Below are 27,952 nucleotides of genomic sequence, written 5' to 3' on the forward strand. Positions count from 1 at the left end.
AAACTCATATGTTTACCTCCATTGGTAGGATTCTTTTTTATGCATTACTTTAACTTAATGATCTAATAAACTTCTCTAGGAGAAGTTTATTAGCCTAGTATTATTTTCTTCTCCCCGGCATCTGGTTTTCAGTATTGAGGGATTTGGGAAATGAATATTTAATTGCATTTGAATATGTACTGTCAGCATGAAGTAATTTGGAAACATAGTTTGACCAGATCTGTGTTGTTAGCAGAAGTGAACCTGGGTTCTACCACAGAGACAAAGAACTGGCGAATGACTTTTTCTTCAAGGGTGAAATGACCCAGGGCTTAGGTGCCATGCGGCTTTCCCACAGGACAAAGAATCTTGTGAAACAAGATGTAAAAATGGCTCCCCTCCAGAATCAGGGAGAGTTGCTTTTTTCCCGGCTTATTATTCCTCCTCTAGATAAATAACTGGTTACGTGCTTGCCAGCAGTTTGGGATATGATCCAAGACTGGAAATGATTTTCTTTTTGTATCTGAAGTGTCTGGATTGCAATGAGTGACATCAAGGGCTTTGATCTCATCTACTTGAGAACATCTTTCTCACGAGTAGCTTCCAAAGCTGACTGGAATTAGTGCTGAATTGCTGTATGGCTCAGTGATTTTCACAAGTTTTATGTAAATGCAGAATGCTAAGAAATTTGATTCAACTCTGGGCAGGATTGAGTCTAATGTTTTTTCTCCATGGCGTTGTCTCATTTATAAATGTGCAGGGGCTGTTACTTCTTGTTCTTTCTACATGGTTCTGTTAGAAAAGTACCTTGCCCCACCTTCAAGCATTCTTTCCCAGGAAACAGTGAACTTTTGAAAAAACAGCAAGGTATTTTTCAAAGAGAGAGAGAAAAAAAGTTAATATCTTACCATTCTCAAATTGAACAAGCAATACTGTATAGCAGGGGTCTCCAACCTTGGTCCCTTTAAGACTTGTGGACTTGTCTCCAACCTTGGTCCCTTTAAGACTTGTGGACTTCAACTCCCAGAGTTGGGACTCTGGGAGTTGAAGTCCACAAGTCTTAAAGGGACCAAGGTTGGAGACCCCTGCTGTATAGCATGTTAGCCAGGGATGTGGGGGAGAATAGTCAAAATTCACTGAAACCATACTTCATTAGGTCCAGATTTTGTCTTAGTTACAAGATTTTTTTCAATTCTTCCTCAAGCGGGATAGCTACTCCCTCTGGAAAATCTGGGTCCCCCCCCCACTGTAATTTAAAGGTACTGTCTCCTGAAAAATATTTGAGCCTTGCTTTTCTCTGAAAAAGGGACACGGTGCTAAGTGGCTAAGATGCTGAGCTTGTCGATCAAAAGGTCGGCAGTTCAGCGGTTCAAATCACTAGTAACAGGGTGAGCTCCCATTACTTGTCCCAGCTTCTGCCAACCTAGCAGTTTGAAAGCACGTGAAAAATGCAAGTAGAAAAATAGGGATCACTTTTGGTGGGAAGGTAACAGCATTCCATGCGCATTTGGCATTTAGTCATGCCGGCCACATGACCATGGAGATGTCTTCGGACAGCGCTGGCTCTTTGGCTTTGAAACGGAGATGAGCACCACCGTCTAGAGTCGGGAACGACTAGCACATATGCATGATGGGAACTTTTACCTTTATCTTTTACCTTTCTCTGAAAATGAATGAATATAGTCTTCCTTTCACGGGAGACGAAGCATTTTTTTTAAGGTAGGAGAGAAATTTTTTGACCCAGTTTTAAAGCAGTCAGCAAATGTGTTGTTGGCATTTTTGGCAGTGGGGGGCATTGGAGTTTCCCTTTGGTGCAAAGATGATGAAGAATTGCTTGGGGTTCATTTTTACTGATATATTTATTCCCTAGCATTCACTTTTCTGTTTTCTGGTGAGGAGGCATTGGGGACCTTGCTTAGGAGAAAAAAAAAATGCTTGCCAGGAGAGGACTCAAGGTCATGAGATAAAGGGGTGGAGAGAGGATAGGGAAGTGATGGTGTCAGTTGGCTATACTGTGGCTAATCAAGTGGCCTGCCTGCAATCCCTTAAGTTCCTCTCCCGTCTGTTAGAGGAAGTGCCTTGTTGCCAGTATTAAAGTAGGATTCAATCTTGTCAGCTCTGGAATGCATGCATATATGGCATGCATTATTTTCTGAATCCCAAGCATAGATCTGGCACTTTCACTGCTGTAATGTATCATTCTGTAATGGACAGTATGAAGAAGGTACCGGTATATTTTGTAGGCATGTGCTGCATTTGTTTCCCTTCCTCCTAAATAAATGCAGGCTGACATTTCTGTGGCAATTTTATCTATCTTCTGTATTTATTTTGATATGTATTTCATGTCAGGAGAAAGGTATGGAAGAATTAGTCTAACTTCATATTAGAAGGATTCTACTGTTTGTCATTGCCTGACAGCTGTGGGTGCAATGTCATTTAAAATTGGTCTTCAGTTGTAAAATATACATGAGAATTTGTTTTCTTATAAACAATATAAGCTATAGATGAGTTGACATTTATGATTATCTGCTCAGTGACAAATGTCATAAATGCCATCATACACACACACACATTGTATATACATAAACATAAATAAAAGCTATTGTTTTGAGTTACGTTCAGTTCCAGGTGACTACACAGATCTGCCAGTGTAGTTTTCTTAGCAACAATACAAAGTAATTTTTCATTGCCTTCTTCCATATTGTGTACACACACACACACACACACACAAAAGTTTCCATTTAACCTACAGAGTATTATAGTCTTCCACCTAATTATTAACTACATGTAGTCCCAGACTGTGGGATGTGGTGGCTCAGTGGCTAAGATGCTGAGCTTGTCAATCGAAAGGTCAGCAGTTCAGTGGTTCAACTGCCGCGTATCAGGGTGAGCTCTCATTACTTGTCCCAGTTTCTGTCAACCTAGCAGTTCTAAAGCATGTAAAAAATGCAAGTAGAAAAATAGGGACCACCTTTGGTGGGAAGGTAACAGTGTTCTGTGCACCTTTGGCATTTAGTCATGCCGGCCACATGACCACGAAGATGTCTTTGGACAGTGCTAGCTCTTTGGCTTTGAAACGGAGATGAGCACCGCCCTCTAGAGTCGGGAACGACTAGCACATATGTGAGAAGGGAACCTTTACCTTTACTAGTCCTAGACTTACAACCATTTCTATTGTTCAAAGTTACAGTGGTGGTGAAAAAGTGACTTGCAACCTGTTCTTGCACTTAATGACCATCGCAGTGTCCTTGCGATCAGATGATAAGAATTTGGGTGCTTGACAACCAGAATATATTTATAATGGATGTAGTGTCCCAAAGTCATGTGATCACCATTTGCAAATTTCCCAAGGCCTTTGAACAAGCAAAGTAAATGGCGGAAAGCCTGATTTACTTAACAATCACATGATTCACTTAATGACCACAATGAAAGGTCATAAAACCTGGCATGACTGCATCACTTAGCTATGGAAGTTCCACCTCCAATTGTGGATCTAAGTCAAAGACTACCTGTGAGCTTGACTGTGCTCAGTTTTCTAAGTTCAGATATGTCTTGCTAGGTGTGCCATGTGCTGTGACAATGTATACAAGTCCTTAGATCATTTGTATTCTCACATAGCTGTTTTGCACGTGAGGGGGGAAATTCAGCAGACATTGGTGGTGTATCTACATTTTTAAAGGCTTTTTTCCCTGCTATAAAGGTTTTTTCCCCCTGGATTTGTATCATATGTATAAGATTCAGTAGATAACTCATCAGTGGTATCTCTATTCATATAAGAGTACAGTAGGACTTAGTAATAAACATGAAATAAATTATTTATTTAAAATTGGTCTTCAGCTGTAAAATATACATGAGAATTTGTTTTCTTATAAACAATATAAGCTATAGATGAGTTGACATTTATGATTATCTGCTCAGTGACAAATGTCATAAATGCCATCATACACACACACATTGTATATACATAAACATAAATAAAAGCTATTGTTTTGAGTTACGTTCAGTTCCAGGTGACTACACAGATCTGCCAGTGTAGTTTTCTTAGCAACAATACAAAGTAATTTTTCATTGCCTTCTTCCATATTGTGTACACACACAAAAGTTTCCATTTAACCTACAGAGTATTATAGTCTTCCACCTAATTATTAACTACATGTAGTCCCAGACTGTGGGATGTGGTGGCTCAGTGGCTAAGATGCTGAGCTTGTCAATCGAAAGGTCAGCAGTTCAGTGGTTCAACTGCCGCGTATCAGGGTGAGCTCTCATTACTTGTCCCAGTTTCTGTCAACCTAGCAGTTCTAAAGCATGTAAAAAATGCAAGTAGAAAAATAGGGACCACCTTTGGTGGGAAGGTAACAGTGTTCTGTGCACCTTTGGCATTTAGTCATGCCGGCCACATGACCACGAAGATGTCTTTGGACAGTGCTAGCTCTTTGGCTTTGAAACGGAGATGAGCACCGCCCTCTAGAGTCGGGAACGACTAGCACATATGTGAGAAGGGAACCTTTACCTTTACTAGTCCTAGACTTACAACTATTTCTATTGTTCAAAGTTACAGTGGTGGTGAAAAAGTGACTTGCAACCTGTTCTTGCACTTAATGACCATCGCAGTGTCCTTGCGATCAGATGATAAGAATTTGGGTGCTTGACAACCAGAATATATTTATAATGGATGTAGTGTCCCAAAGTCATGTGATCACCATTTGCAAATTTCCCAAGGCCTTTGAACAAGCAAAGTAAATGGCGGAAAGCCTGATTTACTTAACAATCACATGATTCACTTAATGACCACAATGAAAGGTCATAAAACCTGGCATGACTGCATCACTTAGCTATGGAAGTTCCACCTCCAATTGTGGATCTAAGTCAAAGACTACCTGTGAGCTTGACTGTGCTCAGTTTTCTAAGTTCAGATATGTCTTGCTAGGTGTGCCATGTGCTGTGACAATGTATACAAGTCCTTAGATCATTTGTATTCTCACATAGCTGTTTTGCACGTGAGGGGGGAAATTCAGCAGACATTGGTGGTGTATCTACATTTTTAAAGGCTTTTTTCCCTGCTATAAAGGTTTTTTCCCCCTGGATTTGTATCATATGTATAAGATTCAGTAGATAACTCATCAGTGGTATCTCTATTCATATAAGAGTACAGTAGGACTTAGTAATAAACATGAAATAAATTATTTATTGTTTAAATGTCTATACCGCCCTTCTCCCAAAGGACTCAGGGCGGTTAAATAAATTATTTAATAAATTATGGTATTAGAACGATCACTTTCTAATTCCTTGACTTCTTCTCATTGCAGATTGTCTCTTCAGAGTATGTCCCATGAACCGCTATTCTGCTCAAAAGCAATACTGGAAAGCCAAACAAACAAAGCAGGACAAGGACAAAATAGCTGATGTAGTACTATTGCAGAAACTTCAGGTATGGTAGGCTCTCAAATCATCTTCTAATAGCCATGTTTATTTTGATTAAACAAATGGTTCCTCTCCTTTGTCTTTGATAAAATATGTGTTGTGTTGTGACCCAGGCCCAAGTAGGAAACTCAGTCTGTGAAAAAACAAACAAACTTTATTCGAACAGCTGAGAATTACATCATTCCCGGCGGTCGTTCAACTCAAAATTAAAACAAATTCCTCCCAACACAAATTCCTCAGTCCTATCACAAACCTTGGTCCAATTAGGCAAACTGCCAAAGGCCTTTCTTGGAAAACGTTCAGAAGTCACAAAAAGAAATGCAAGATGTAGATGAAGCAGAAGACGAAGCTACCAACGTTGTTTTCTAGCAAAGCCCAAAGACTGTTACTGGTCTGTTTAAAGCCTTATGGGAGAGGCCAATCATTTATTATTTATTTATTTATTTATTTATTATTCGAATTTATATACCGCCCTATCTCCCAAAGGACTCAGGGCGGTTCACAGGCATATAAAACATCAATATACAAATTAAAATAATCCTTAAAAAACTTATTCTAGCGCCCGAATTATTAAAAATATAAATATAAATATAAAATATAAATATTAAAATCAATTTAAAACCCCTCTAAATTTAAAATCTAAGCCAGTCCTGCACAGATGAATAAATGTGTCTTGAGCTCGCGACGGAAGGTTCGAAGGTCAGGAAGTTGACGGAGTCCTGGGGGGAGTTCGTTCCAGAGGGTGGGAGCCCCCACAGAGAAGGCCCTTCCCCTGGGTGTCGCCAAACGACACTGCCTAGCTGACGGCACCCTGAGGAGTCCCTCTCTGTGAGAGCGCACGGGTCGGTGAGAGGTATCTGGTCGCAGTAGGCGGTCCCGTAGATAACCCGGCCCTATGCCATGGAGCGCTTTAAAGGTGGTCACCAAAACCTTGGAGCGGACCCGGAAGGGCACAGGGAGCCAGGGCAGGCTGCGCAGGATGGTGTTATGCGGAGCCACGAGGCTCCCTCTACCACCCCCGCAGCCGCATTCTGGACTAACTGCAGCCCCCGGATGCCCTTCAAGGGAAGCCCCATGTAGAGAGCATTGCAGTAATCCAGGCGAGACGTCACAAGAGCGTGAGTGACCGTGCATAGGGCCTCCCGGTCCAGAAAGGGGCGCAACTGGCGCACCAGGCGAACCTGGTAGAACGCTCTCCTGGAGACGGCCGTCAAATGATCTTCTAGAGACAGCCGTTCATCCAGGAGGACGGCTAAGGTGCGGCCCCTCCCCCTCGGGGGCAAGGACTCGCCACCGATGGTCAGCCGCGATTTAGCTGACTGTACCGGGATGCCGCATCCACAGCCACTCTGTCTTGGAGGGATTGAGCTTGAGCCTGTTTCTCCCCATCCAGACCCGACGGCCTCCAGACACCGGGACAGCACTTGATAACCGTTGGGGTGGTCCGGTGTGGAAAAGTACAGCTGGGTGTCATCCGCGTACAGCTGGTACCTCACACCGAACCCACTGATGATCTCACCCAGCGGCTTCATGTAGATGTTGAACAGAAGGGGCGAGAGGATCGATCCCTGCGGCACCCCACAAGTGAGGCGCCTCGGGGCCGACCTCTGCCCCCCTGTCAACACCGACTGCGACCGGTCGGGGAGATAGGAGGAGAACCACCGATAAACGGTGCCTCCCACTCCCAATCCCTCCAACCGGCGCAGCAGGATACCATGGTCGATGGTATCGAAAGCCACTGAGAGGTCTAATAGGACCAGGGCAGAGGAACAACCCCTATCCCTGGCCCTCCAGAGATCATCTCTTGGCCCTACTCCTGAGTTGGTCCTTTTTGCTTGAGCTGCTCTTGCCTTCTGGCAGCTTTTCTCATGCGTGCATTAGGAACAGGCTCCTCCTGTTCCTCTGCCTCAGTCTCTGGAGGCTCTGGAGTCCGCACCTCATTCCCCGATGGCCCTGGCCTCACCTCAGCCTCATCGCTGTCCAACTCTGTTGCCAGCTCCGCAGGCTGCTGGCAGATCACAACAATATGTGTCCCTGAACTGGACACCATGTTTTAGGCACAATCTGACCAACACAGAACAAGAGGAAGGACAATGTACTACTATTGATATAGCCTAAAATTGCATTTGCTTTTTTGCCACTGCACTGTGATTACCTTGTGATCCACAAAAACATTAAAGTCCTTTTTTCATGTATTGCAGTCCATTTTTTTTACCTAAATAATGGTAAGAAAATGGTACCTACATCTGCCCCTGTTGACATATATTTTGTTGGTTTCTCCCATTATTCCACTTGGTAAAGATCATTCTGAATCATGATACCTTATTTTCCTACTATGTGTTGTCTATAAATTTTATGATCCTATTTTACAAATATATTGAACAGAAGCCTTAAAATTGCAATCTGTGGCCTGCTATTCAGAACTTTCCTTGCTTGACTTGGAGACATTCATGCATGCTTATTTTATATAAATGTTCAACCATTTACTCATCATCAGTAGTTCAGGTTTTGCCGTCTGATGTATTTATTTATTTATTTATTTATTTATTTATTTAATTAGATTTTTATACCGCCCTTCTCCCGAAGGACTCAGGGCGGTTTACAGCCAGATAAAACAAAGCAACAATATAAATACAAGATAAAATACTATTTTAAAAACTTATTCAATTTGGCCCAGATTAAGATAAATTCTGTAGTACAGTAGTACAATATTAGAGGAGACTTTGTAAAATGTTTTATTGAAGTAAAGCTACACCTTGTCCGTCACAAGGCCAGGTAAATTTAACTTTAAAAAAACCACATGGTTTGACATTATTTTTTCTTGATATCCCAATGCTGGTTCCAATCAAGCAATACATTCTTTTTATATACCTACAAATTGATTACTTAATAATCTTTTCTCTGAATTTTGCCTTGCTTCTTTATCAAGTTGTCAGGTCTGTAGTTATCTGGGTCTTCTTTCTACCACTTTTTGTACACAGGAAAAGCAATTACCCTTCTCTAGTCCTCTAGAACTGTGCTTAATCCCTGTGCTTTCTCAAATTTCAGAACAAGAGTATCTGAAATGATATCTACAAGTTCTTGGAGATTTAAAGTTGATCATAATAGCCAAGGTCTCCCTAACCATCTTTTTATTACATTGAGGTTGCCAGTCTCTCTCTTTACAATTGTTCTGCTTAGAAAAATTGACAGTTTCCTTTTCAGAGAAGATGAAAGCAAAATAGAAAATACGGAGTTTTCCCCTGTCATCTGTTACCTATCCAACTATCTTCTAACAGCGGACCCAAACTTTCATTTTTCTTCCAACCATTCATGTTTCTTCCTTTTACTATTGACATAGCCAAAAAAGCTTTTTTTCGTTGCTAAATATTTGTTCATACGCAACTTTGGTGGTTAGATGCATCCTGTATCTCTTATACGTGTATCTTTTAAGTTTCAGCTAAATGGAAAGTTCTTTATGCATCCACAGTAGTTTGGTAAATTGCCCCTACTTTTACTCTAGCAAGATTAAAGTGGAGTACCTCACTGGGGTAAATTCAAGGCTTCTTTGGTTTTAAGAGTGGAAAATAGTGGATACATAAGCTTCATTCTGTAGGAACACCTCCACAATTTCCTGTAGAGTGCTGAGAGGAGCCTCTGAGGCAGTGAAAGATTTCTAGCCAGCTATTGTTGGAAGAGGCGTCTGTATAGAAACTTCATCTGACTTTTATAAGTGATGAAGGAGGCTAACAGGAAAGGTGAGAGAGAGAGAGAGAGAGAGAGAGAGAGAGAGAGAGAGAGAGAGAGAGAGAGAGAGAGAGAAGGCTCAAGGTGAAATAAAATGCTTGATCAAGGCAAGTCAAATCTCCTCTTTGTCCCAGTGAAGAAAATTATGTCACCTCCATGATTAGAAGCAAAGCAAATCTAAGCCAACTCCCCGAGCACAGGCTTTTTATCTAGGGCAATCTTTCCCAATCAATCATGGTCAGGAGTTTTGGAATACAGCCCCACATATCTGCAAGGTTGGTGAGGACTGATTTATGATTGTTTGCTCTACTCTTCCTGTGTCTTCCACACATAAACATTTAGTTGGTGGAGCTCTTCCTCCTGTATGAGGAGGAAGAGAGTGTTCTATTTCAATGTGTCAGTTTGCTTTTAAGGCACTGGATTGGAAAGAAGGAGGCGGAGGGAAATCTTTAGTGTATAATGCCCAATTTCCTGTTTTATCTTCTTGACTGAATGAACATGAACTAAAAGTGCACAATTCGTTTCCAGAGCCACATGGGTTCTTTTCAGAAACCCAGACTTTCTAATAGGTGAAACCTGGCTCAAAAATGGTAACTGTGAGAAGGACCTTGGAGTCTTAGTGGACGATAACTTAAACATGAGTCAACAGTGTGCGGCAAGAGCAAAAAAAGCTAATACAATCCTTGGTCATATAAACAGACATAGAAGCAAAATTACGTGAGCTTTGCTTTATAAAGCCTTAGTAAGGTCACACCTGGAATACTGCTTTCGGTTTTGGTCACCACATTACAAAAAAGATGTTGAGACTTTGGAAAAAGTGAAGAGAAGAGCAAATAAGTTGATTAAAGGCCTGGAGAGAAAAACATATAATGAACGGTTGCAGGATTTGGGTTTGGCTCTTCTAGAGAAAAGAAGGACTGGGGAGACATGATAGCAGTATTTCAGTATTTGAGAGGCTGCCACAAAGAGGAGGGGGTCAGTTTATTTTCCAAAGCACCAGAGACCAGGACAAGCAACAATGGATGGAAACTAATCAAGGAGAGAACCAACCTGGAATTAAGGAGAAACTTCCTAACAGTGAGGACAACTAACCAGTGGAATAGTTTGTCTTCAGTCATTGTGGGTGCTCCATCATTGGAGGTTTTTAAGAAGAGACTGAACAGTCATTTGTCTCAAATGGTATAGGATCTCCTGCTTGAGCAGGGGGCTGGACTAGAAGACCTCTAAGGTCCCTCCCAGCTCTATTCTGATTCAAAATAACTAATTTATCTCTGTGTGGAATATGCTTGTGGAATGAATGCTGTCTTGTCTAAGCAATTGCTTGAATTTCCTATGTTTGTTCTATAGTTTACAGTAAAATTCAATTGCCTCTCTTTTTTCTGGATTTTTGTCAAAGCACCTTTTGCAGTGCAGATGATATATTTAATATATTCAATATAACAAAAGCACCAATTGGATTGAAAAGGCACAGATTAATATGTAAATATTGGAAACATAATGATAATTATTTTTGTGGGAAGGAAGAAGTATCAAGGTCATAACGTAAAGTGTCTTTTCTTACTTAACCTATTGTATTTAGCACGTGTATATACTATCATGTGCTTCATCATAAGAAAGAGAAAAAATGCACATCCAACAACAACAAAAAAAAACCTGACAGAAAAATTGTCTAGTTCCAGTTTGGAACCGGAATTTCACAGGAGCATTTCATAATGCATCGGAAAACATTTTTCTCTCTTTTCAAATTAGTCTGACTACTGCTTTTCAATCAGAGGAAATAAATTTCCAAAAATAAATAATGGAAAATCGAATAAAACAAATGAATAAAAGAATGGAAAAACTAAAGTATGTTGAAACCTTTGAGACTGGAACGATCAGAGGTAGTCTTAAAACGTTGACTAGTGTATGTTTACTCAGAAATAACTCAATTGGACGTATCTCTAGACAATTTGACCTCTAGACTTCCCGAATTTGGTGGCATGAAGATGAACATTTTTTTTTTATTCAAAAAGTTTTACAAAAATTTTTTCCCCCCTTTCCCCCCCTCCCCCCCTCCCTTCGCAACCCCCCTCCCCCCCCGACTTCCCGGAACGAGCACAAGGTATAGTTAAAATAAAACAAACATATGCTAAAAATTTTCGTCCCAACTTAATTATACCCTACAATCATCAATTCCTAACTTCCCCAAAAGCAATCAAAATAATACATCATAATCATTCAAAAACAGTCTGATCACTCTTAGTCTGATATCTACGTTGAATATAGTCAATCCATATTTTCCATTCCTTTAAGTATCTTTCTTGCGTATTGTCTTTCAAAAAGGCTGATATCTTCGCCATCTCAGCCAAATTGGCAACTTTCAATATCCATTCTTCTATTGTTGGTACTTCTTTTTTCTTCCAATATTGTCCTATTAGTAATCTTGCTGCAGTTATTAGATTTAAAATCAATTTAGTCTCAATTACTGTACAATCCGTAATAATTCCCAACAAGAAAAATTGCGGCAGGAACTTTATCTTCTTTTTCAAAACATTTTGTAAAATCCACCAAATTTTTATCCAAAAGGCCTTTATGTCCTTACAAGTCCACCAAATGTGAAAATATGTAGCGTCATCACAATTACATCTCCAACATTTTGCTTGCATTTCTGGATACATACACGATAATTTTTTAGGATCTAGATGCCATCTATAAAACATTTTATAAAAATTTTCCCTCAGATTCTGTGGAAGATGAACATTTTTGAAGGGTCTTGGGTTCAGGAAGGCATCTGAATTTCTTCTTGGTGCTATGGATGAAGTAGCTGCCCAGCCATACATTACCAAGTATCATAGGGACGTGTTTGCTAAGTTCCATTGGCATTATCAAAGAATTGGTCTCTTGACAGCTATTCTCCCTTGTGCCTTTAGATGCTAAGAAAATGACCCTTTTCCTGAGCTCCTGTTATCAGTTGTTTACAGGTTTTTCTTTTCCATTTTTGCACATGCTCTATCTAAGCTCTTTTGTGCCTTGCAAAAAAAAAGCAATAAATTACAGTTTAGGAAGGCTTTGAGGATGAGATGAGAAGCAGACTGAGTTTGGTTATATTGGATTTTTGGCTTCACTGCTTTATTGTTCGTTAATTGTTCCTATAATTAGTAAAATGTCTACAGTAAATACCACTTTACATGCATTTAATGTGCTTCTACTGGTAATGCTGATCGAAAAGCTGTAGGCCCATCCCTGGGTACTGTACATCTAATTCTTTTAGATTTCTGATTTCTGAGATTTCACGAAACATTTTCAGCATTTCCATGAGCTATACACTTGCAAGTGAAAGAAAAATGAAGTATAAGAATACTGAATTTTAATCCCAGTGTTTATTTTTAATTATATTTATGAACCACAGGAAGCAAAACCCTTAAAAATAAAATTAGGCTGAACTATAGAGAAGAGTAAACATTAGGCCACTCCTGAGACATTAGTTGCGTTTCTGATCCTTTTCTGTTGCGTACTTAGGTCCGTTTCACTATCTGCTCCTTCCCATACATCCTGTTCTCTCTCCAAGCCTTCTAGCCTCAGAGTTTATTTGCTTATTTTTCTTACCATTCCTCTTGCCGCCCTTATTTCTCTGAAACTAGCTGCTGCCCCAAGCTGTGCGTGCTCTGCTTTCATCTGCCAGACTGAAAAATCCAGTCAAATATTAATCCATTGTTTGCCAACGTTACTATTTAGTTGCAAAAAAAACAAATAAAATTAAATTTAAAAAAGCTTGGTAGCACTTTGGATTACCAGTGAAGCAACCTTAAAAAAAGCAACTTCTGCCAGGATGGTTTTGTGGTTTACATGCCAACCTAGAAGATTATTTTATGCCACTGGTTTTGAAGTGCCTGATTCATGGCTAACAGAGATTTCTTCATGTCTCACAAGGTTTCTGTTTCCTCCTGGACTGGCTCAGAAATCCCCCAGCACCAGTTCTGTATTGCTTAATGGGCACTGAGTTAAACGTTACTTTTGTTGCACTGGTTCTGCTGCAGTTCACATATAGGAGAAATGTGTCTCCTTCATTATACCCTCCATGAAGTATGTGATTGAAATAGACAATTTCTATGCAAATAAGCCATGCATGTTTCTGTCTGAATACACTTATAATTTTTATGGACTTGGGAAACTTTTAGCTTTTCTTTAAAAGAGCTAGATGTGAAAAAATATTCACAGCTCTTGAAAGCAGAGCTATATTTGATGGACCATATTTGATGGACTTCTGAAACTTTAGCTTTTATTTTTTTTTTGAGAAAGAGCTGCTTCTTCTTTACTTCCTCTTGCCACTTCAGGTATCAAGGGAAAAAAAAGAGCTAGATGTGAAAAACATATTCACAGTTTATGAAAGCAATGGCGTCATTCTCTACTGCTTTTCTTCACTAATATGCTTCTGAAGAGCTAGCATTTCTAGAACCCAATTTAAGCAGCTATTAATAGTAGAGCTAATGCCCAATTTAAAAAAAATTAATTCAATCATTAATAATGTAGTTTGATGTATGTCTGTGGACCTGTGACGCTTTTATATATGCAGATAAAATAAATTGGAACAAGCACGTAATCTTTGTCTTTGAATGATGAAGCTATGTAGTACATGAAACTATGAAGTAACTTTTTCTTTCATATGCCGCTTATTTCATAGGCATATATAGGTGTTAAACATAATCCATTTTTTTTAAAAAAATGCTTAAGTAATTAGGGCAGATGTGAGCCACCTGCAAAGTGTAGCCCAATTGAATCATGTACTCTCCCTCTGAAGAAATTTGGTGGAAAAATAATTCATGTTGGTTAATGCTATCCTCCTCCACCCAAAAATAAAGATTGAAGTGGACATGTTAACATGCAGCAAACAAACAAACACTTTCAGCTTTGCCTATTTGATAGCTTTTTCATATTGACCAACATGCCTTCGATGACTTTCAGAAAAGATCTCCACCTGAAAAAAATTATTCGTTCCTGAATTAGGAGTTTTCAATTGTAACTGCTGCTGTAACCCAGATGGTAGAACCCAGAGTTGATTCTAGCCCAGGAATTCCCAAGTGGACTCTTGTGAAGAATTTCATTCATTCATTCATTCATTCATTCATTCATTCATTGATTTTATATAATATAACATCAGAGTTGGAAGGGACCTTGGAGGCCTTCTAGTCCAACCCCCTGCCCAGGCAGGAAACCCTACACCATCTCAGTCAGATGGTTATCCAACATTTTCTTAAAAATTTCCAGTGTTGGAGCATTCACAACTTCTGAAGGCAAGTCGTTCCACTTATTAATTGTTCTAACTGTCAGGAAATTTCTCCTTCGTTCTAAGTTGCTTAGAACTAAGTCATAAGTTATATGACTGCCCATCCCACCAAAAAATGACTACATACAATACAGATAATCCTCGATGTATGAGCCCGATTATGATACAATTGAGCTCCAAATTTCTGTTGCTAAGTGAGACAGTTGTTAAGTGAATTTTGTCCCATTTTATGACCTTTCTCCCACAGTAGTTAAGTGAATCAGTGCAGTTGTTATTAGTAACAAGGCTGTTAAGTCAATTTGGCTTCCCTATTGACTTTTCTTGTCAGAAAATTGCTAAAGGGGATCACATGATCATGGGCCACTGCAACTGTCATAAATATGTCAGTGGCCAAAGCATCTGAATTTTGATCATGTAATCATGGAGATACTTTAGCAGTTGTAAGTGTGAAAAACTGTCATAAGCCACTTTTTTCAGTGCCGTTGTAACTGTCAACAGTCACTAAATGAACTGTTGTAAATCAAGAACTACCTGTCGAAACTATAAAACAGTAATATAAAAAACAATTAGCAAATCCAGGGAGAGTTCAGCAGATATTAATCTCAATGGAGCTACCTTGTTCTGACCTAGGCTTCCCCAGCAGCATGAAGCCGAGTCCTCATCCCGATAAACCCCTTTTATTTAATTTACAGTTAATTCCTCTCCAGCAAAGTTTTTCTCTCCCACAGTCTTTCAAGATAGTTCACAATTACTGACCTTTATCAGGCTTGGAGAGTAGCCAGGCTGATATCTTTCAGACACTGCAATACTTGGCAAGAATGCAGTAATGAACTTATTGTCTCCTGCAAACTCCACTCCCCTTTCGCTCCTCTTTTATTTCCATTCATCTTCCACCTGTGACCTTACTCCCAAGTTGACCCTTGTTCTTTAGTTGTTCCCTTCATCTGGCAACTCTGTGCATATGTACACTGGGAACAGCCTCCAGCTGTTCGTCTGCCGCACTGATGTCTGACTGCAAAGGCAGCTGATAACTGGCATATAGCTATGGCCCCATCTCTACCTCCAATGCAGAGCCCTCATCAGAGCCTTCCCCAGACTTAGGACTGGCTCATGTTCCTCTCCAACCTCCTCACTGTCCGAATCTGCTGCCAGATCCGCTGGCTGCTGGTGGGCCACAGCGTACCTCAGGAATGCACTGGTTCCACTGATTCCCCAGGCCTGATGATATAAATGAGTTTTGAGGGATTTCTGGAAAATTAATTGGGATGAAGTCAACCTCATTTCAGGAGCAGATGATATTCCAAAGGTGAAAAGGCTCATTTTCTGTGTCCAGATCTAACTCCTTAGCAGAAGAGAGCTGCAACACAACTTTTTCTGTCAGCTCTAATGGGGTGAGCAGATGTAATTATGTCCCACAAATAACCTAGCTCTATGCTATGTAGTGCTTTAAAAATCAAAATCAAAACCTTGAATTGGACCTAGCAACCAGTGCAGCTTGCGAGCAGAGGTATAATGTGTTCTGTTCAGGTGGGGAGACTCTAAATGCAGATTCTCTTTTTCTTGTTGCATTCAGTAATTTAAAAAAATGATAATATCCCATTTCTAATTGTGAACTTTTAACAGTTTTTATGATATCTTCAAGAAAGTATATGGCAGAATTTGTATAGATTAAAAAAACTAGAAATACAGATAGTGCTTTACTGGAATTGTATTAGCTTATATAACCTGTTGAAGTCAAATGACTTTCAGAAAACCATTAACTATAATTTACAAACCATAATTTTGTATAACCCCCTAAACCAAAATTAAACAAACTCCACCATGATGTGGCAAAATATATGGACCCCTAGCCTCTATTTGACTCTTGATCCTCTTCTAAATATTTTCCATTCTTTAACAGTTTGCAGTTGGATTCATTTTGCTGTGTTTTTACATTTCTCAACAGCATGCAGCTCAGATGGAACAGAAGCAAAATGAAACAGAGAACAAGAAGGTGCATGGAGATGTGGTGAAATATGGAAGTGTCATACAGGTACATAATTGGCTCATTGCCCAGTCACCAATTTAAATTTCCATATTCTTTTAGATAGCCAACTTTAGGTTTACCTAGAACAGCTTTCTCAAAACTGGGAGCCCCTTAGTTACCTGGACTACAACATCCAAATTCTTAACAATATCTAAGCTGATAGAAGAATTCAGGAAATTGAAGCCTACACATCTGGACAACATGCAGATTGGAAAAGGGTGAATTTCTTTGGAGTGCCTGATCATCAAAGTGACTTCTATATTACCTATCATTATCATTTACCTTGCTCATAAAGCATAATATCATTATGAAAAGAAATGGAAGAATGGATATGGGTTAGTGACTAACGTGCACTAAGTCTTGTTTCTTGGTCAGAGAATTTAATTGTCACTATTAAACCGGAATTGACTCAAGACATTCTGGTGTATCAGAAATTAAATGGTTTCTTACCTTATGCATTTCCCAATTTGGAGAAAATTGAAAGAAGAAATAGCTGGCCTTTATCACCTTCTATAGTGGTGGCCCCAAATTTAGGTGTCCTAATATAATTGCTGCTTGCAGCATTGACAATGATAGCATAAAATTATAGCTGTGTCAAGTGCTGGGGAAATTAGGAGATTCAGGCAATTCAGATGAATATAAATATTTATTGGAAGCTTAAGCTTCCACAAGATTCTGACAAGTCAAGTGAGATGAGTGGGATACAAGAAAGGCATTCAAGGTGGGCTGGACTAAGATCCAGGTGTGCAAGGACTCATGACTTATTATTCATTTGACTCCTCCCTTGGACTTAGCCTGGTCATCTCCTATAACAGGGGTCTCCAACCTTGGTCCCTTTAAGACTTGTGGACTTCAACTCACAGAGTCCCTCAGCCAGCAAAGCTGGCTGAGGAACTCTGGGAGTTGAAGTCCACAAGTCTTAAAGGGACCAAAGTTGGAGACCCCTGTCCTATAAGGAAGCGCTCTCTCTCTCTCTCCCTCTCCCTCCCTCCCTCCCTCCCCTCCCCTCCAACAGATCAATCCTTCTACCACATCAACATGGAATATTATTTTAACTGATATAGTAAAGAGAACTCCCTCTCTTTCATTATTTACATTTAGCAGCCATAAGATTGGATGATATCATAATCTCATTGATTACTTGATTATTCAGCAAGTGAAGACCAATAAATTTTATAAATAACTAAATAATTAACAAAATTAATAAATGCACAAGCAAAGAAACTTTATCCTATTGTGATATTCTCACTAGAAATAATGATCTACTTTGGAACAAACCGGCTGATATAATATATGGGAATGGCTTCAGATTAATTATTAGGTATATTACGAAGCATTAACTTCAATGGCAATCAAAGGACTTTGTAATGAATATGCCTATTGTCTATTCCCATCAAACAATTTAGTTTGATGTTTCAGAGAGAATTTATATCATGCTTGTGATTTTTACTAAGGGGGATTTGAGATGAAGCTGTAAGGAGCTTCAAATAGAGAAGAAGTTGAAGATGTAGATTATTTGTCTACTGAAAACATGTACTGTATTTTTCGCTCCAAAAATACAGTTTTTGTCTCTTTTGGGAGACAAAAAAGACACACTTTTTTGTCTCCCAAAAGAGGGTGGAAATGTCTGTGCATCTTATGGAGTGAATGTTGCCGAAGCCCCGCCCACCCACCGGCTCCCACCCTTTGGCTGTTTGAGCGCAGCTTGAGTTTCCTTAAAGTTACATTTTATTAGAGATGTCATATTGGCACAACTGTGAAAACCCGAATCTGAAAGCTTCCAGGTTTTCCCCACCGAAAGAAAAGTTCAAGTCCTTGCCCAACACCCACAAGTCCATCACATGGTCCAATCAAGTATCATACCCACTGGAGATGCCTCCCAGTTCCAGTTGTCCAGGTGCAGGGCAAGTTGGCCTTGACTTCTTGAGAAAGGAATGTTATTATGACTATATATCACTCATGCTCCATACCATCCTCCACTCCCAGTTTCCCACAGTAGTAAAGTGGCAGATCTGAAGGCCTAATGCAGAAGATGGCTTCAAGGCCTGACACAAAACTCCTCTCCCCCCTCTCTCAAGGTCATTCTTTATACTCTGTAGTTGCAGAATGTAGTCTTAATTTTTCTCTCTGGCTGTTTATATTAATATGGGCCATGAATGATTCAAAGTAGATAAATGTTTATTTTTCTTTTTTTATATAATAATTTTTATTAGAGTTTACAGATGCAAAGATAAAAAAAACTAATACAAAATAAGAATATAAAAAATAAAAAGTGAAGAGGAAAAAATGACAAAGTAAAACGATATATAAAGAAATGACTCCCTCTCACTTTAGACAAGAACAAACAAATTCAGTAATTTATATCCTTCTATTTCAATAAAACTTATCTCTTATCAGTAGACAAATTATACAATCTTGTCACTCAGTGCTAATCAGCAAAAGTCTATTAAGAGCTAACAGTAATAATAATGTTATATATATATTTTAACCTTAATCAAATTAATCATTTTTTCTTCTTCTTTTCCTTTTAACACAGCAACACTTTCTCTAAAAATACAGCAAGAGAAATTTCTAACCATATCTGTTATCTATTAGCAAATGTTTAAAGCCTTTTGATTCAGTCGTAGTTGAGAGAAATCCATTAAAGTTACAAAAGCACAACATATATATTTAACCTTGATTAAAGTAATCCACAAAATCTTCGTTGTAAAATTTTAATCAACCCACAGGAAATACTCTATTAAGTCTGTCTGGCCCTTTAATCCATTTACAAACTTGCATGAAACATATTCTCAAGGATAGAAGGAAACTCATCCAGTATGATGAACCTTCTAAAGGTTCTCAACATTGAACAATGAACTAACAGGCAATTTCCTAAAATGGTTAAGAGGGGATCTATGGAAATCCAGTGTCCATTTGAAGGCACTGAACCATGGCTTAGGTGAGATGACTTTCCCCTGGTTCCAAGAGTTCTGAAACCCACTGGAGATTGCTGGTTTATAGCCTCCTTGTGAGAAGTCTCTGTACAGAGCACTTATGGGCGATCCTGGCCCCTCTTTGCTCTGGAGAGGAATTCTGAGGAGCCAGTCCATTCATCAGCTCCTCTTTCCAACACAGTCATTGTGTCCAGTCTACATGGAGCTGTCATTGATCCATTGTTGCTTTTCCACTCTGTTTATTTTTTCAGCTTCTCCACATGAAGAGTAATAAGTATCTGACTGTAAACAAACGTCTCCCTGCTCTACTGGAGAAGAATGCCATGAGGGTAACTCTTGATGCCACAGGCAATGAAGGATCCTGGCTCTTTATCCAACCCTTCTGGAAACTGAGGAGCAATGGAGATAATGTGAGTATGAGAATGTAATTCCTCCCAATAGATCTTGGGTTTATAAATGGGGATTATTTTAGGTTTCTCTACTTCCTACTGGACTGGGTTTCACTTTTAGACAAAGAAGCCTAGAAAGGGGTATCAAGTTGGCTTTAATTACTTAGTTTCTCAGGGAATCTGTGATGGGACATTCCTGATGGATTTTTATCACAACCCTGATATCATTGAAATTCCCACATTTCTTGTACTTAAATCTATTAGGTGAAGGAACCCAATGGGAGATATTATGCCAAGCTAATAGTAAAAGGATGTAGAGTCATGTAAATCCAGAGATTCATTCATTCATTTTCTGTAGCTGCCCAACTCAACCAAGTGATTCTGGGTGGTTTGCAGTTCTAAAATGATAAACAATGAAAACAACTAAAATATTATGTGATCCTTTCTCAGGTAGTTGTTGGAGACAAAGTAATTTTGAATCCTGTGAATGCTGGGCAGCCACTACATGCTAGCAACTATGAACTTGCTGATAATCCTGGATGCAAAGAGGTATCAGAAACTGGTAGAAGTGAAATGTTGGTTTGGGGAGAGCGTAGAAAATTATAGTAGAAGTTCAGTCATTATTTGATATTTGTTTTAGGACATATCATGTTGTAATTCCTTATTTTCTTAGGTGAATTCTGTCAATTGCAACACCAGTTGGAAAATCAACTTGTTTATGAAATTCCGGGACCATATGGAAGAAGTGCTTAAAGGGGTAATAAGTGTGTGCATATCCATATTTAATTGTTCTGCATGTAAATTTTAGTTTGTTGCTTTGTTATGCATGTAAACCAAACTTTAAGCTTTAGAATGGAATAGAGCTGGAAGGGACCTTGGGGGTCTACTAGTCCAGCCACCTGCTCAAGGAGAAAAACCTATACTATTTCAGATAAGTGACTGTCTAGTCCCTTCTTAAAATCCTCTAGTGATGAAGCACCCACGATTTCTGAAGGCAAGCTGTTCCACTAGTTAATAATCCTCACTGTTATGAAGTTTCTCTTTAATTCCAGGTTGCTTTTCTCTTTGATTAGTTTCCATTATTGTTTCTTGTCCTTCCTTCTGGTGCTTTGTAGAATAATTTGACCCTCTCTTCTTTGTGGCAGCCTCTCAATACTGGAATACTGCTATCATGTCACCCCTAATTCTTCTTTTCCTTAGACTGATTAGCCAAACCCAAATCCACTCTTGATTAAGACAAAAGTGCAGGGTGAAGACAAATGCCAAATATGTTCTATTAATTTTGCCACATTTTCAGTTTAACTGAATTAATTATTCCTAGTTGTGTTTCTCTTTTATCACATTAAAATTGACAATTGGTGTCAATTTCTGAAGCAGATCATGTTATGTTGGAACTAAGTTTGTGTATCCTTGGTGTTTTCTGTAGGTGTGAAAAATGTCTCTGAATTTCTTGTCAGCAGTTCAAAGTATGCAGCATTGCTTTTCTGCTGTTCAGTTTTCAGTCAAATTATTAATAAAAATTGTATAACAAAACTTTTACTGGTAATTGTAAAAGTTGCTCGGGAGTTCATGGCTTCCATGATGGCCTTGGACCTGACTCAAGTAGTTGATGGCCCTACTCACATTGGGGGTGGCACTCTGGATCTGATTTTTATCTCTGGTCAGTGGTTGAGAGATCTGGATTTGAAGGAATTAGCTATTGAACCTTTGTCATGGTCAGATCACTCTCTTCTTCGCCTGGACTTTCTGACCACCACTCAACACCACAGGGAGACGGAGCCGTTACGTTGGTTCCGTCCCAGGCGCCTGATGGACCCGGAGAGGTTCCGGACGGAGCTTGGGCCACTTCCTGAAGGTCTGGCCCACGACACGGCTGAGGAACTGGTTGCGGCCTGGGAACGGGCCGCGGCGGGGGCCTTAGATCGTGTCGTGCCTTTGCGGCCTCTGACCCGGCGCAGGTCCCAAACGGCTCCTTGGTTCTCCGAGGAGCTGAGGGGGATGAAGCGCCAGAGAAGACGCCTGGAGAGTTCTTGGAGGTCTAGCTGCCCGAGGCTGATCGACACTAGTGAAGTCCTATACTAGGACTTACCTAGTGGCATTGAGGGATGCGAGGCGTTGCTACGCCTCCTCCCTCATTGCGTCGGCAGATAACCGCCCAGCCGCCCTGTTTCGGGTGACTCGTTCCCTCCTTCACCAGGGGGAGCGGGATGACCCGCTGCAGGGACGTGCTGAGGAGTTTAACGGTTATCTATACGATAAAATCGTTCAGCTTCGGGACGGTCTGGACCAAAATTGCAGTGACTCAGGGGAGGCGTCCGAGGGTGGTCTTGGTGATATTTTATGGGATGAGTTTGACCCTGTGGCTCCCGAGGACATGGACAGGTTGTTGGGTAGGTTGAATGCCACCACATGTTTACTGGACCCGTGCCCCTCCTGGTTGGTGCTGGCCACCCAGGAGGTGACACGAGGCTGGCTCCAGGCAATTACGAGTGCTTCCTTGGTGGAGGGAGTCTTCCCGGCCGCCTTGAAAGAGGCGGTGGTGAGACCCCTCCTCAAGAAGCCTGCCTTGGACCCGGCTGTTTTAAGCAACTATCGTCTGGTCTCCAACCTTCGCTTTACGGCGAAGGTTGTAGAGAGTATGGTAGGATATCAGTTTCCCTTACACCTGGATGAAACTGTCTATCTAGACCCGTTCCAGTCTGGTTTCCGGCCCGGTTACAGCACTGAGACGGCTTTGGTCGCGTTGGTGGATGATCTCTGGAGGGCCAGGGATAGGGGTTGATGGGGGGGCAGAGGTCGGCTCCGAGGCACCTCACTTGTGGGGTTCCGCAGGGGTCGATTCTCTCGCCCCTCTTTTCAACATCTATATGAAGCCACTGGGTGAGATCATCAGTGGCTTCGGTGTGAGGTACCAGCTGTACGCTGATGACACCCAGCTGTACTTTTCCACACCGGGCCACCCCAATGAAGCTATCGAAGTGCTGTCCCGGTGTCTGGAAGCCGTACGGGTCTGGATGGGGAGAAACAGGCTCAGGCTCAATCCCTCCAAGACAGAGTGGCTGTGGATGCCGGCATCCCGGTACAGTCAGCTGCAGCCGCGGCTGACTGTTGGGGGCGAGTCATTGGCCCCAATGGAGAGGGTGCGCAACTTGGGCGTCCTCCTGGATGAACGGCTGTCCTTTGAAGATCATTTGGCGGCCGTCTCCAGGAGAGCTTTTTACCAGGTTCGCCTGGTGCGCCAGTTGCGCCCCTTTCTAGACCGGGATGCCCTATGCACGGTCACCACGCCTCGTGACGCCTCGCCTAGATTACTGCAATGCTCTCACATGGGGCTCCCTTGAAGGGCATCCGAGACTGCAGTTAGTCCAGAATGCGGCTGCGGGTGATAGAAGGAGCCCTCGTGGCTCCCGGGTGACACCTATCCTGCGCAGACTGCACTGGCTACCTGTGGCCTTCCGGTGCGCTTCAAGGTGTTGGTGATCACCTTTAAAGCGCCCATGGCATAGGGCCGGGCTATTTACGGGACCGCCTTCTGCTACCGAATACCTCTCACCGACCCGCGCTCTCACAGAGAGGGACTCCTCAGGGTGCCGTCAGCTAGGCAGTGTCGTCTGGCGACACCCAGGGGAAGGGCCTTCTCTGCGGGGGCTCCCGCCCTCTGGAACGAGCTCCCCCCAGGACTTCGCCAACTCTCGGACGTTAGAACCTTCCGTCGTGAACTTAAAACACACTTATTCAGGTGCGCAGGACTGGATTAGATTTTTTAGCTTTTAAATTTTAAATTTTAAACTTTATACTGATTTTAATTGGTTTTATTATTTTTAGTTCAATTGGCCGGCTAAATATTTCATTTTAAAATTATTTTAAATTCATTGTCTATCTATGTATTTTAATATGGCTGTACACCGCCCTGAGTCCTTCGGGAGAAGGGCGGTCTAGAAATTTGATTAATAATAAAATAAAAAATAAATTGGACGCTACAAGCAAATAGAGAAATGCTATCAGGTGCAAGAAAATCAGGAGTCAGGATAGAGTTCAAAAGCACTATGAGTTTATTTCATGCTATCTATGCATAAGAATCTATGAACAGTCAAGGCAAATTGGCACCAGATAAGAGTCAACAGACTTCAAAGGGGGCTAGACTTGGGTCTCTTATGAAGGCATAGAAATTCCAAACTGATGATGTGTTTGACCCTGCCCTTAGGCTCAACTTGATCATCTCCTGCAAATCCATGATTTGTACACTCACGTATTAGGTATATTTTGAGTTGTTCCAATAAATCATTACTAAGCCATTAGTCAGTCATTAGTTAGTCATGCCTAACCTGTCCAATAATTTCATTATTCTGTTTTCCAGTATGCAGAGGTGTATGTACAATGTTATTGTTATGATTACTAACACTACATTATTTCTTTATAAAAATCATGTTATTTGGTTATCTCATGTAAATGCTTGTATAGGTAGTCCTTGACTTATGACCATAATTCAGCCCAAAATGTATGTTGCTAAGTGAGAAATTTATTAAGTGAGTTTTACCCCATTTTACGACTTTTCTTTCCACATTTGTTAAATGAATCAGTGCGGTTGTTAAGTTAGTAACCCGATTGTTAAGCAAATCTGGTTTCCCCATTGACTTTGCTTGTCCAGAAGGTTGCAAAAGAGGATCACAAGACCCAGGGACACTGCAAGCATCATAAATGTGAGTCATTGTCAGCATCCGAATGTAAATCACATGACCTTAGGGATGCTGCAACAATCATAAGTCTGAAAAATAGTCATAAGTCACTTTTTTCAGTGCGATTGTAACTTTGAATGGTCACTAAGTGAACTGTTGTAAATCGAGGACTAACTGTATATAGTAATTTGTATTTCTTTTTTCTATCCTGATGTTCTTTCTTCTCAGGAAAACCCTGGCTACAAGGGAGAGGCAGGAGAGTCAAAGCCATCGGTAAGCTCTCTTGAGTTATTCATACTTGTGAATTATCAATCAAGTTATTGTAGAAGGATTGAACTGGCAATATTAAAAATTAAAACATCATTTGATGTCACAATTTGGTCTGAATGCGTTAGCGGGAAAAATCCTTCACATTGTTGAAATGTGTTTTGGACAATGAGAAATCAGCATTTTTGTAAACATTTAAAGACCATTGGAATATAGTGTTGGAATACCCCCTGTTAACAATTCCTTCATTAAGGAGAATAAACGTTTTTATGCTCTTAAAATGAATTGACTTAATTATCTTAATACATGTTTTCTATGTTGATTGGCGTTCCAGTTCATCTACTATATACTAGATTAGTGCCTGTTAAAAAACGAAACTAGAAGTTGTAATTATTTAAGCAATAGAGAAAATGAGTATTTCTGAACAAGGCTGGAGAATTTGGAAGCTCCCCATAAAGATTCCAATATGCTGTGGTGGGCATGGACATTTATTGACCTGGTAACAGAACTAAAATCATCTTATCTTGTGGCAGGCAGGAACCAATCGTGCTAGTCGGAGATTCACAGGTGAAAAGATCAAGTACCGGCTTGTAGCTGTGCCTCATGGTAATGATATAGCATCCCTGTTTGAACTGGATCCCACTACGCTGCAAAAGACTGATTCCTTTGTTCCCCGGTAAGTGGCTTCAGCCAGAATACTGTATTTTTCTGAATGGGAACAGAGACAATAAACACAATCTAGAGAAAGTTGCTTTATTTATTTATTTTATTTTATTTTATTTATTTATTAATCATATTTCTATACCGCCCTTCTCCCGAAGGACTCAGGACGGTTTACAGCCATATTAAAACCATTTCTACAAACATTAAAATAAGATAAAATAAAATATTTAAACTTGGCTGACACTATAAAACCCATCTAAAACTCCCAATTAAAACTCCCAATTAAAACTATCAGGCCAGTCCTGCTCGATGAAACAGCCATGTTTTCAGCTTGCGTCGAAAAGTCCGGAGATATGGGAGTTGGCACATGCCTGATGGTAGTTCATTCCGGAGGGTTGGAGCCCCCACAGAGAAGGCCCTCCCCCTGGAGGTCGCCAGCCGGCATTGTCTAGCCGACGGCACCCAGAGGAGGCCCACCCTATGGGAGCGCACTGGTCGCTGGGAGGCCGTCGGTTGCAGTGTAGGGGGCATGGAGAGCTGGCACTTCAATAGTGTAGAGCAGGAAGAGATATATTTATTTAAATGAATGCTTACATTATCTTGAATAAGGGTCTCCTTCCCTCTTAATGTTCTACAGTAGCCCTGGAAAAATACTCTTTGAAGAGGAATAATGGGAAGTTTTGCGGATCATTTCAATTTCTTTTGGCCCTAATATTGTCTTGTTAGACTGCTTTCTATGAATGGATTCAGGGTAGATTCAGTTTTAGTTTTTCTAATCATCTATCTATCTTTTTACGCCATCTCCTTATCTTCTGTGCATATATAAACTTATCAGCCTCCATGTTCTGATACATTAGGCAGAAGTGAATCAGGAAAATAGGACAAGAAGCACTTTGGGATATTGCAAGTAGTAAATAATATATGCGTTTCAAATATCACAGCTCCACTTTTTACATCTTTATGGAATTAGACATGAGTACACTAAAGGTTATTCCTGACATCCAGTAAGTTATGAAATTGATATAATTCAGAGTTTGCAAATGTAAAGTTGTGTTAAAAGTATTGAAATTTGAGACTTTATTTGCTTCAAGTCTTGAAGTGGAATTCTAAGTCAGGGGTCTCCAACCTTGGCAATTTTAAGACTTGTGGACTTCAACTCCCAGAGTTCCTCAGCCTGAGGAACTCTCGGAGTTGAAGTTCACAAGTCTTAAAGTTGCCAAGGTTGGAAACCCCTGCTCTAAGTGATTATTATATTCTTCCTTCCTGTTCCTAAAACCAAAATACATATACTTGGTAATAAGTCCTGAAACAGAAGGTCAAGATTATATGCTTACCATTTATAAAGTGGCCATGAGCTCTTATGGAAAGTCTGTTGAGGAATAATATGAATTCTCTATTCATTTTCAGAAATTCCTATGTTCGATTACGTCACCTCTGCACCAATACTTGGATCCAGAGTACCAATGTACCCATTGACATTGATGAGGAGCGCCCCATCCGTCTTATGGTATCTTTCTTCCTTGATCAGAAGCCATACTACTATTAATGTGGGAAACTGTTTTCTAATGGAACTAATGCCGATTGGAGGTTTCTGCCCTTTTTGATCTAGTCAGAATTTTAGAGCTAGAATTTTAAGCAACTTTCAGAGGTACCTTTACAAGAGGTTACATAATCAGAAATGGCTAACTTTGTGATTGTGTTGCTTTCTTTAATTTCTAAGAAGTCGGAATGCTCAGTTGAACTGGGATATGAGACCCTAAACATTAACCAAGTTATTCAACCCCACAATTCACATCCCTTGTTTTCAGGCTCATTCCTAAATATCTTCATTTCCCTCTCCTGTAGCTCTCAAATACACACCATCTGAAATATATGCATATTCATTGTCCTCTTGCTGCTTCTTTCTTGCCTTGCTGATTGCCTAAAACTTCCCATTGTTCTCTGCCACCCTCATCAGGACAGCTGGTTCTTTGGAATGGGTCAACTCTCATATTCCCTTCATTGGCCATCTTCTCATTAGAACCACAGTTAGATCGATGTTATATTTGTCTGCCCTCATTCTGTTCTGTCGAAAGAAAATGGTATTAAAAGTGGCTCATGATAAGCGAGCGTTTAATTTTAATTTTTAGTATTTAGTATTATCTGGATATGACGTAGAGAATATAGTTTGCAAATATAGACATCTGAGCAATGCATGGAACTAGATTATATGATTCTGCTTTTCAGCTTGGTACCTGCCCAACCAAAGAAGACAAAGAGGCTTTTGCCATTGTTTCTGTTCCAGTATCAGAAATCCGAGACCTGGATTTTGCGAATGATGCCAGCTACATGCTAGCTAATGTGGTAGAGAAGATGAATGAAGGATTCCTTAGTCAGAATGACCGGAGGTAAAAAGAGCAAGTACTTTGTAACTCTGGACATATAAGAGACAGATATAATCAATTTGTGTGGGATTAAGTCAATTAGCCTGAAGGACTAATACATGGCTCCCTTTTGCAAGAATCCAATTTTCGTTCTGCAAGAAGGTATTGTTCACATTTATGACGTAGTATAAATATTGTTTTGACTTGTACAATGAAATTTTATGCTGTAGATCCTGAAAAGTT

At 40.3% G+C, this 27,952-nt stretch overlaps 1 protein-coding gene across 1 annotated transcript in view; it reads left to right on the forward strand.

Moving 5' to 3' along the window:
* The window catches only part of ITPR3 (inositol 1,4,5-trisphosphate receptor type 3), a 144,444-nt gene that overhangs the window by 53,517 nt on the left and 62,975 nt on the right, over positions 1–27,952 (forward strand). Inside the window, exons 3-11 of the mRNA XM_058176682.1 lie at positions 5,286–5,407; positions 16,335–16,421; positions 19,603–19,761; positions 20,191–20,289; positions 20,414–20,506; positions 24,645–24,689; positions 25,217–25,359; positions 26,754–26,853; positions 27,573–27,733. Of these exons, the coding sequence (XP_058032665.1) occupies positions 5,286–5,407; positions 16,335–16,421; positions 19,603–19,761; positions 20,191–20,289; positions 20,414–20,506; positions 24,645–24,689; positions 25,217–25,359; positions 26,754–26,853; positions 27,573–27,733 (1,009 nt within the window). The remainder of the gene's footprint in view (positions 1–5,285; positions 5,408–16,334; positions 16,422–19,602; positions 19,762–20,190; positions 20,290–20,413; positions 20,507–24,644; positions 24,690–25,216; positions 25,360–26,753; positions 26,854–27,572; positions 27,734–27,952) is intronic.

The sequence above is a fragment of the Ahaetulla prasina genome, chromosome 3, assembly GCF_028640845.1.
Source record: "Ahaetulla prasina isolate Xishuangbanna chromosome 3, ASM2864084v1, whole genome shotgun sequence".
Classification (NCBI taxonomy): Eukaryota; Metazoa; Chordata; class Lepidosauria; order Squamata; family Colubridae; genus Ahaetulla; species Ahaetulla prasina.